Source organism: Engystomops pustulosus, chromosome 7 (assembly GCF_040894005.1).
Source record: "Engystomops pustulosus chromosome 7, aEngPut4.maternal, whole genome shotgun sequence".
In the NCBI taxonomy this organism is placed as follows: domain Eukaryota; kingdom Metazoa; phylum Chordata; class Amphibia; order Anura; family Leptodactylidae; genus Engystomops; species Engystomops pustulosus.
In genome coordinates, this window is record NC_092417.1 from 13,057,794 (window position 1) to 13,068,936 (window position 11,143).

Below are 11,143 nucleotides of genomic sequence, written 5' to 3' on the forward strand. Positions count from 1 at the left end.
CATCTAATATATAAAGCTGGATATGTGTGTATGTGTGTGTATATGTATATGTGTGTATGTGTATGTATATGTATGTATGTGTATGTATGTATATGTGTGTATTTGTATGTGTATATATATATATATGTGTGTATTTATGTATGTGTATGTATATGTGTGTATGTGTATGTATGTGTATATATATATATATATGTGTGTATGTATGTATATGTATTTATGTGTATATATATTTGTGTATGTATGTGTATGTATGTATATGTGTGTATGTGTATGTATGTATATGTATGTATGTGTATGTATATGTATGTATATGTATGTATGTGTATGTATATGTGTGTATGTGTATGTATGTATATGTATGTATGTGTATGTATATGTGTGTATGTGTCCGCTAAAGGAATTTGCACCGTCGTGTTTACAATCACCAAATTTTGCACATCCGCTCTCTCTGTGACTTAGGGTGATGGGTGATGTTTGTAAACGCAGACCAAGCCTCACCCACCGGGGCGGGCCGTGGCCCCATCGCATCGCCATTTCTATGGAAACACCTGCGATCGGGAACGAGCCGCCGGTGTTTTGCATTAAATAGCACGTCTGCCATCACCCTTAGGGAACGTCATGGACTCGGTTTTGAGCCGAAATTTTCACTCTGCGCTATCCACTTATCGACCACCATATACAGGAGCCATTGTCTGCTGCTGCTGCTGGGGCTGTTGGAAGCTGAGCTGTGATTGGTTGCTGTTCCGTCACATGTCATTAATATGAGATCTGAGCTGCGATTGGCTGTGTATAGGCAATGAGTGTAATACAGCTTAGGTTGCGTTCACACATTTCGTTTTGTTTGCGTTAACACTAGTGATGGGAATTACGTCTCTACTTAGTGATCTGGCTCATTAGGCTGCGCTCACTAAGAAGAGCCGGCTCTACTGCCTCCTGAACGGCTCCCTACTAAATATATAATAGGGAGCCGCATGCCAGTCAGTCACCCCACACCACTCCACTTTTAACCCAATTGTATTGGGTTAAAAGGGGGCGTGGTGAGCCAGTAGGGGGCGGGGTCAAGTGAGCCATTGCCTCACTGAGGTGAGCCGGATCACGTTGTTCACGAACAAGAGCAAACTCTCAGAGCCGGCCCGTTCATGAACGACACATTACTAGATAACACATGAATTTTCAAACGCCTCACAACAGCCGAGAAGAAGAGAATTACTTATAACATTGTGTTTACAAAACCAAGCGTGAATGCGATGTTAATGCAGCTGTTAACAAAGCGCTAACAGATGTATATGTTAACAAAATGTTAATATGGGTGCTAAGATTGCCTTAACGCACACGTTTTGTAGACGCAATGTTGACAGCAATGGAATCAGGCAAATCTCCTCTTCTCAGCTGTTGTGATGTGTTTGAAAACGCATGCGCTGACTCTCCACGCCCCACCCCCCCCCCAAGATTTCTGTTGCATGAAAGCAGTGCAGCTGCCACAACCCGATGTGTGCGCCACAATCCCAGCACAGACACCTGTTATATCCCTGTTAAAACCCGAAACCCGCCGGAGGGTCAGCGCGACCCTTAGTAAATAAGCCCCATTATGTCCATGTAATTCCTGTCTGTGCTGCCGTAATCCTTTATTCATATCTGATCTTCACCGAGTTTCTCTCTACTGTTTCATATATTTAAACGAGAGAGGATCGTCCCGGAGGTGTCCCTTAACATTCATAAAGGGGGCAGGGTCATTAGTGGATTGCAATACAGGCGGTTTGGGCAGTAGCCCGGGGCCCAAGCCTTCTAGGGGGCAGATGGGCACTTAAACCACTCACCAAATTTTATACTGAGAAGGACCTTCTCATTGAAATTTTTGCCCATATGTTCCTGCTCTCAATACACATGTAGACAAGAGCCATTTAGGACCTTTGAAGGTTCTACAAAGGTCCTGAAACTGCATACTGAAAGCAGCAGAAGGGACACATCCTCCATTCCCCAAGAAGCTGATTCTAGTACCAGATGTAGGAAGTGATTCCAGACTTTTAGGGGCAATAATAATATTCCTACAGCCCAGGGCAGTCTTATCCACCCCTGGACAGGGTGACACTAGGTGTAATATGTGGAGCAGCGGCTCAGGTATGAATATGACCTTTTACATATAATAAAGTTTTTGTGCTCTGACCTGGATCTTGAAACATTTCCTAAAATATGACAGAAAAATATAAATGTACAAGGTTTATGAGCACGGGATCAGGATCTTACATTATATTGGTGAGGATCATGTTTTAGGTAAATCTCTTGTATCATTATATAATTCACTTCTTCATTATACTCAGAGAATGTACTTAGTTCTCCTAGTGCTCATGGCTGGAGATACATCTATAGTCATGGAGGTAGGTAGTAGAATTATCTCTGGTTATAAAATAAAGAGCTTTTCACCTCCTCAAAAATCAGACTAATTGTACATCCAGTGGTGGAAGGAGCTGACATGAAGCCGACTTGTCACACTCTCTGGAGTCCTCTCGGATACTCCTCCATCCTGGCATTTACCTTTTATAAAAAAAATATTGTGGAAGATTTTTGTATATCCAATAGATAAAACCTTTCATCTGTCCTGCTGGTGGATTCTGGGAATTATACCCATGGGAGGGAATCTCCTTCCAATAGAGACAAGAAAATAAGCAAAGCCGTATCTACAGATGTATTTGTTGGTGGGACTTCCTATAACTAATAGGAATAATTTCCACTTTTTGGATAAACAATGGAGATTAACAAAGGACATCTACATACGAGTTCAGGGGAGAAGGAAAAGTGCTGCACATAACCTCTACACGTCCGCATGATGAGAGGTCCTAACAATGTGCAGCGGAGAAGGACATCCCCCCATAAGGACATTGGTCAAATAATGGTGTCAGGACCTTATCAATATCCAGTTATTCTTCTGTGTAATATCCCACAGAGATTGAAGATGGCACAAATAATTCTACCTTTAAAGTCTTTTTTAGTCGATCAATGTGACACAGACCAGAAACCGCTCCTGATTGTCCTGGTGGTGGCGCTCATCCGCTTCATCTCTATATCATGTACAAGGACTCACTTTCTCCAAGAAAAGCGCAAAACATCAGACGTAAGGAAGAAAGATATTTTATTACAGGGATTTGCCCATAAAAAAGAGAATTCTCAGATTTTGATCCTCTAGTGATGTTTACACAATAAAGATCATGTATAACCCCTTACTTTACAATGTTACTCAGTGTTATGGCTGTTTTAGCTCATATCACTCAGTGATGGTCAGTGTAAGATTCCAGAGTATGAGCGGGGACTCTCTGAGCAGACACTTCATGATCCCTCTAGTGCTGTGAGATGCTGTGTGCTGACAATGTGTTTAGATTATTAGGGTACAGGGTTTTCTACACTTTCATTTACCTTCTGAACATTCACTAGTATCTGACACATAGAAAGAGAGATGAGAGATGATGAGATCCATGAGATGCATATTACAAATGACATTCTCACCTCTGCTGTCTCAGCCATGACACACACATCTGCAATATGCCTCCCTATCCAGAGGGAACTGCACAGTCAGCTGCACATGCGCACCACGCGTTTCTACCTACAGATACGCACAGGGCCAGAGAGGAGAGAATAAACTATTTCACAAGAGCACAGAGGACAGGGAGGCGCGGGAGGCAGGGCAGGAATCGGTTCATCGCAAAGCTGTAGGAGGAGTTTTCATGACAAAGCTGCCTGGAGGGTTGGTGAACGCTTGACTGCTGTACCCCGGACCCCTCCCCCCTGACTGCTGTACCCCGGACCCCTCCCCCCTGACTGTGGGGACGTCTGCTCAATTACTCTCCTGGAGCAACGAAGGGTCCGACTGAAGTAACTGGAACCCCATCCGACCCCTCGTTTTCGTGATCTGTGGGGGTCCCCCTTTAAGATACGGCTATATTACTCATGTTGTATATATTAGAATAGGACACGCAGTGTGTGTTGTGTTGTTCTCTCATTTTGATCTCCGGTCTTTGTCTTCCTGGTTGCTCCCTCCTTACTATGGACTATACAGGAAGGCTCAGACAAAACAGATTTCAAGCATGTTGAGTATAACTCACACTGCCAACATCCAAAAAACGGAATCAATAGACTTAGAGGAAACCTGTCAGCAGGAGTTGTTATTTCCATCTGATGACCGGTTCCAATAACCTTTATATTACCGATTCCAATTCTGCTTTTATAATTGACTTTCCAGGTTCCAGTAAATTATAGAAGTAAAATTGTCTCCCTGCCAGAAAACTCCAGCTGGTATCATGGACATCAGCTTCAATGCATCAAGTCCTTGTGTCTTTGAGTCATTCCTTCATTTCCTCCCTCATCCCCCCTTCATTCTCCAGCTCACTGCTCCCTCATCCCCCCTTCATTCTCCAGCTCACTGCTCCCTCATCCCCCCTCCCTTCTCCAGCTCACTGCTCCCTCATCCCCCCTCCCTTCTCCAGCTCACTGCTCCCTCCGAACCCCTCCCTTCTCCAGCTCACTGCTCCCTCCGAACCCCTCCCTTCTCCAGCTCACTGCTCCCTCATCCCTTCTCCAGCTCACTGCTCCCTCCGAACCCCTCCCTTCTCCAGCTCACTGCTCCCTCCGAACCCCTCCCTTCTCCAGCTAACTGCTCCCTCCGAACCCCTACCTTCTCCAGCTCACTGCTCCCTCTGAACCCCTCCCTCTGGGTCTTTTCAGGACAAATAGTGGGTTCTCGAATGGTTGATGTTTTATGAAGCTGACAGTCATTATAATGGTTGTATGTGATGTGCATAGGGAGGGAGCTCACCCCGAAAGCACCAGAATTGCTTGCTGTGCTGAGCCGATGTAAGCAGGGGAGGGAGGAAGAGACAGGATGTGGGAGGCGGCTGGTTTATAGCGAAGAGATTCTGAAGGAAGGATGTGATTGAGAAGACAAGATTCTGGTAGGGAGCCAGGTAAGATAATATGAAGGATTGGAAAGAAGTTAAAGGGCATCTAGAGGAAGGACTCAATGCAAATGAGCCTGAGGGGCTCCATAGGCCTTACTGGAGGACCCTCAGGCTCATTTGCATACACTCTTTCATCCTGGTGGCAGATGTCCTTTAAAGGATTTCCGGACTGACCAAAACAAAGATTTCTCTTGATCATTAAATGCCTTTTTGGAACCTGTCGTCACCAAAAAACTCCCTCTGTGATGACAGGTTCCCTTTAAGGGGTTAAACAGATAGACTGATCTGTCCCTGTAAGTCTCCTTTTTTTTATTTTAAATCACAAGAAAATGAACAAATCTTATAAAATAAATCCAATTTCATTTGGTTTACTATGAAGTATATAAGGTGACCCTTCCACGAGAATTTAGGCCACTAACTTTTTATTTAACACAACTAAAAAAAAATTATGTATAAATATAGATTTTTTTAATAACAAAAAGCTAAATAAAACCTTTGACACTCAAATGTCTTTTTCAGAAATGAATAGTTTGTATCTTAACTTTAAATACATAAATTTCAACGACCGCATTTCAGTCTTTGGGAGTCATCACATATAATTACTACCGATTACGTGATCGCTTCTCTCAGGACTCGTTTATCCCGAAAACGATTGTACTAAACAATCAGCAACATTACCAAAAAGTAATACAGGCGGCCCCCAGGTTATGTACAGGACAGGTTCTCTAGGTTTGTTCTCTAGTTGAATTTGTATGTAAGTCGGAACTGTATATTTTATCATTGTAGCTCCAGACAAAACTGTTTTGGTCTCTGTGACAATTGGATTTTAAAAATGTTGGGTCGTCATAAGAACCAGGAATAACAATAAATCTTCATTACAGACGCCTGTGATATCTGTTACAGCTGATTATTGTAGTCTCAGGATAAAGTACAGTAAATTACTAATTTCCAGACTTTCTTTTGTAACTAGGGGTCGTCTGTAAGTTGGATGTTTTTAAGTACGGGGACCACCTATAATAGCAAAACCAACAGCAAACTCCCCCAAGGGAAATGCAATCCCCACCAATGTCTGTGTGCAGAATGTGAATATGATTGATATTAGTTATTTGTCTACATCTCTACATTTATGTGATCTATGCTCAAAGCAATTTCCGGAGGAATAATGAACTTCTATTGTACAGGCGGTCCCTTACTTATGGACACCCAACTTACAGACGACCCCTAGTTACAGACGGACCCCTCTGCCCCCTGTGACCTCTGGTGAAGTCTCTGGTGATCTACTATAGTCCCAGACTGCAATAATCAGCTGTAATGTGTCAGTTATTACGTTTTTTTGGATAATCCTTGGACTAATTACAGCAAAAAATGTTGAAATTCTGATTGTAACGGGGGGCAAAAGCATTTTTTCGTCTGGATCTACAATGATAAAATATATAGTTTCGACTTACATACAAATTCAACTTATGGAACCTATCTTGTATGTAACCCGGGGACTGCCTGTATTGTAAGAGTCTCAGACAAATCAACTAGAAAATGCAACATATTTTTTTCATAAATTCTTGAGGAAACGGCTCTATCCTCTGCTGATTGATGGCCACAGATGGGGAACCATAGCCGGGTACCTCACTTTATTGTCGATTATTTCCCCACTGACTCCTCCCACCACTGTATGTATACAGGACCTGGCGCTATGACTTGGGACTATCATATTGTCCATCATCGGTTTCTTGCGGAGAACTGATAACTTTGTTACTTCTTCCATCCAACATTAATTGCCGGTAATAAACCAACAATATCCAAGAATTCTTTCCATCTTGGAACATTGCGACCACTGATCAGTACGGGAGAAGCAGATCCATGGTGAAGCGATGTCCTGCAGAGCACTTTCCCCTAATTCTGCAGTAACCGCCTTCAAAAGCTTTTTCAAAAGTTTCTACGAGACTTGAACATCCCGTGGAGTCCAAACATTTCACTTTTAGTAACAGCTGATCCAAAGACGATTCAAAAATAAGCAACGTTCCATGTGGTTTGTGTTGTTCTTCATTCGGCCTAATGTCTAATAGAGTTGGTCGCCGCTCGGTTTCCTCGAGAAACTCTCCAAACGTCTTCTCACCGGGTGCATAATCCGTGTCCCTAATTTCCTCTTTTATAACACTTTTGTCTAAAATTGATAATCTGTTCTCAATCTCTTCAGGTAATTGATGGGACGTAATATTTCCATAGTCAGTGTCTGGTGCCGGTTCTGATTTCAGAGAGCGAGAGATATCTGGTGCCGGTTCTGATTTCAGAGAGCGAGAGATATCCGGTGGTGGTTCTGCTTCCGTAGAGTGAGAGATATCTGGTGGTGGTTCTGCTTCCATAGAGTGAGAGATATCCGGTGGTGGTTCTGCTTCCGTAGAGTGAGAGATATCTGGTGGTGGTTCTGCTTCCGTACAGTGAGAGATATCTGGTGGTGGCTCTGTTTTCGTGGAGCGAGGTTCAATGCACATTAGAAAATCTCTTGGGTCAGATGTTGTTTCTTCAATTTTAACAATTGTTCCTTCAAACTCTCGAGGTAATTGATGGGTTGTAATATTTCCATAGTCAATATCTGGTGGTGGTTCCACTTTCAGAGAGCGAGAGATATCTGGTGGCGGTTCTGCTTCCGTAGAGCGAGAGATATCCGGTGGTGGTTCTGCTTTCGTAGAACGAGGTTCAATGCACGTTAAAAAATCTCTTGGGTCAGATGTTGTAACATTACTTAGATTTGGTCTTTTATTCTGTTGTAATTCCATCTCCTTGGGATTTGGAGAAGATAAGAGCGGAGGTGGAGCTGAAGGCCCGGTATGAGAATACTGGACACCTAGAGCAGGATTGTCCACAACTTGTGATGTTGACTTAGAGAACGTTATGAAGGAATCGTTCCCTGTTTTTGTTGACATTTTACATAATCTCACAGATGGATCATCCTCAGGTCCGGGTTCTGGACATGGAACCTGAACTTCCTCAACGATCCTCTTCCTCTTGTAGACTTTTTTCTTTAGCGATTCTTCTATTAGAACCTCCCCTTCTTCCACCGGAGGAAAAATTGTTGGCACCGCTTCCCGTCGTAGGTTTCTGGTAGTGGCGTTCCAAAGGTAGGAGTCTCTTGAGAAATGTTCTGAGCACAATCGGAATTTTTGGGTTTTATTTTCAGCTTTTATCCTATTGGCCAGTTGGTCTATGTCGGAGAATTGTTGGCCTGTATGGAAGAGCCATCGATATATTCTGATAAGGTCTTTGGGAAAAGGATGCAGAATTATATGCGGTGACTGCCCCTTTTTCCCAGTTTTACTGCTGCATTGGTTGATAATACAAGTAGGCATGGCGTGTAGCCTGAAAAACAACAAAAACAGGAATATATTAACAAAGACCACGATTGGTGGACTATGTATGAATACAAAAAATTCATAGGTGTCTGGTCAGAGATGATTAAATGTGAAACAGTGGCGGATCTACTCTGTAGCATCTGCTATGGGGCCCGCATAGAGAAGGGCCCGGGCAGGGCGCTCAGCTGCCAGCTCTTTCTACATCGAACAGACGCAGAGAGAACTGACAGAAGAGAAGATAAAATTGTGAATAACCAGCTATGTCCAGTGCCCCGAAGTGAGGTCAAGCAGGGTCCCTGCCAGCAGCCAGCCAGTTATTCACCTGTATTACCTGCTGAACGGCCCCTTCAGGAAAGCTGCTTTCTCCAGAGTACCAAGGTTCAGGCTTCACTGCACACTGACAGCCCCGCCCACACAGCAGCTTCCTGTACAGGGTCCGATGCTGGGCTGACGCGACAGTTTCTCCCTCCCTTCTGTTTAATCATGGAAGAGACCTGCGCTGTTGGAGGAGGGAGAGAGAAGAAGAGGAAGGTGTATGAAGCATACAGGGAGAAAATCCGTCCTGTATGGACATGAGAGGTATGTCCCTCTCATGTGTGCCCAGCTGTTTGAGGCAGGGTGCACATGAACGGGTGCACCCTGGTCATGTGATGTCACACAGGTGCACGGTTCATTATATATCCCTGGTCATGTGATGTCACACAGGTGCACGGTTCATTATATATCCCTGGTCATGTGATGTCACACAGGTGCACGGGTCATTATATATCCCTGGTCATGTGATGTCACACAGGTGCACGGCTCGTTATATCCCTGGTTATGTGATGTCACACAGGTGCACGGTTCATTATATATCCCTGGTCATGTGATGTCACACAGGTGCACGGTTCATTATATATCCCTGGTCATGTGATGTCACACAGGTGCACGGCTCATTATATATCTCTGGTCATGTGATGTCACACAGGTGCACGGCTCATTATATATCCCTGGTCATGTGATGTCACACAGGTGCACGGCTCATTATATATCCCTGGTCATGTGATGTCACACAGGTGCACGGCTCATTATATATCCCTGGTCATGTGATGTCACACAGGTGCACGGGTCATTATATATCCCTGGTCATGTGATGTCACACAGGTGCACGGCTCGTTATATCCCTGGTTATGTGATGTCACACAGGTGCATGGTTCATTATATATCCCTGGTCATGTGATGTCACACAGGTGCACGGTTCATTATATATCCCTGGTCATGTGATGTCACACAGGTGCACAGCTCATTATATATCCCTGGTCATGTGATGTCACACAGGTGCACGGCTCATTATATATCCCTGGTCATGTGATGTCACACAGGTGCACGGCTCATTATATATCCCTGGTCATGTGATGTCACACAGGTGCGCAGCTCGTTATAATCCCAGATATATTATTTATTAGCAGAGAGGGAGTGACCTCACTAACAGGAGCCTGGTTTGGAGAAAGGCGCAGGGTCATATTAACGTGTGCGCAGAAAACAAATGGTGCACAGTTTAGACCCGGTAAAGGCAGATCCCAAAGGACAACTGGACAGTCATACACTGCTACAGATTCATTATCACAGAGGTAAGTCTGCCACAACACAATAATGACTCCACCAGTATATACTTCTCATACACAGTACACAGATATATGATGTACACACTATATACAGTATATATACACAGCTATAGTATATACACACATTACACATACACAGTATACAGCTATAGTATATACACACATTACACACGCACAGTATACAGCTATATGATGTACACACTATATACAGGATATATATACACAGCTATAGTATACACACACATTACACATACACAGTATACAGGTATATGATGTACACACTATATACAGTATATATACACAGCTATAGTATATACACAGTGTAATGCACACACCTCTGGTGCTGGTACCTGGAGAATACAGGACATCATCTCCCCAGTGTCTGCAGAGTGATGGCTACACACTACACTCCATAAGGAACTTCAGATCATGTGACAGGAAGCAGAGGCGGGGCCAGAGGAGGAGCTCCGGACACAGGAAGAGCAGCTGCTGCCTGTTCTCTGCCCACACCAGGAGGCGGCGAGAGAGAGGCTGCGGGGGACGCGGGAAGTGCGAGGGGCTGAGCGGACACGGGGGGCTGCGGGGAGACAGGGGGAACGCACGAGGGGCTGCGGGGAGACAGGGGGAACGCACAAGGGGCTGCGGGGAGACAGGGGGAACGCACGAGGGGCTGCGGGGAGACAGGGGGAATGCACAAGGGGCTGCGGGGAGACAGGGGGAACGCACGAGGGGCTGCGGGGAGCATGCAAGGGGCTGCGGGGAGTGTGCGAGGAAACCCACCCCCTCCCTGGGAAAGGTGAGAGCAGGCCCCAATACAAATCAAAGGCCGCAAATCTAGCCGCATCAGACTTAATGCTGGCGACATTAATAGACGCCAGCGTCAACGGAGTGGGTGCTGCCATCATGAGTGATTGAGTTAGACGGCTTTCTTTTTACCCATCTTACCACCACCCTCGGGAAATGAACACCCCCTTTTTAGACATATTGTGGTGTCCATCTCCCGCACCTCTGATGCTTCAGGGGCAGATCCAGGACCTGCCCCCTCATCCTCGTCTCCAGACTCTGGGCCAGTCTCCCCTCCTGAAGACCCTGACTCCCCAGGGGGAGACTCGGCACCCCCTGCAGGCTCCGCCACCTCTGGCCCTTCACCCTCAGCCCCTCCATCGGCAGGAGAGGCTCCATCCAGGGCCAGGAATCGATTTGAAAGTTCAACCAGCGGGGGGTTGGTTGCACCTTCCTTGGGTAC

General features: G+C 45.1%; 1 protein-coding gene across 1 annotated transcript; it reads right to left on the reverse strand.

Annotated features, from left to right (window-relative positions):
* Positions 1-5,924: 5,924 nt before the first annotated feature.
* On the reverse strand, positions 5,925-10,407 carry LOC140068655 (uncharacterized). The gene is made up of 2 exons (XM_072114039.1): positions 10,233-10,407; positions 5,925-8,300 (listed from the first exon to the last, which is right to left on the reverse strand). The coding sequence occupies exon 2, from the start codon at positions 8,288-8,290 to the stop codon at positions 6,782-6,784; it is 1,509 nt and encodes a 502-aa protein (XP_071970140.1). The 5' UTR covers positions 8,291-8,300; positions 10,233-10,407; the 3' UTR covers positions 5,925-6,781.
* Positions 10,408-11,143: the final 736 nt, after the last annotated feature.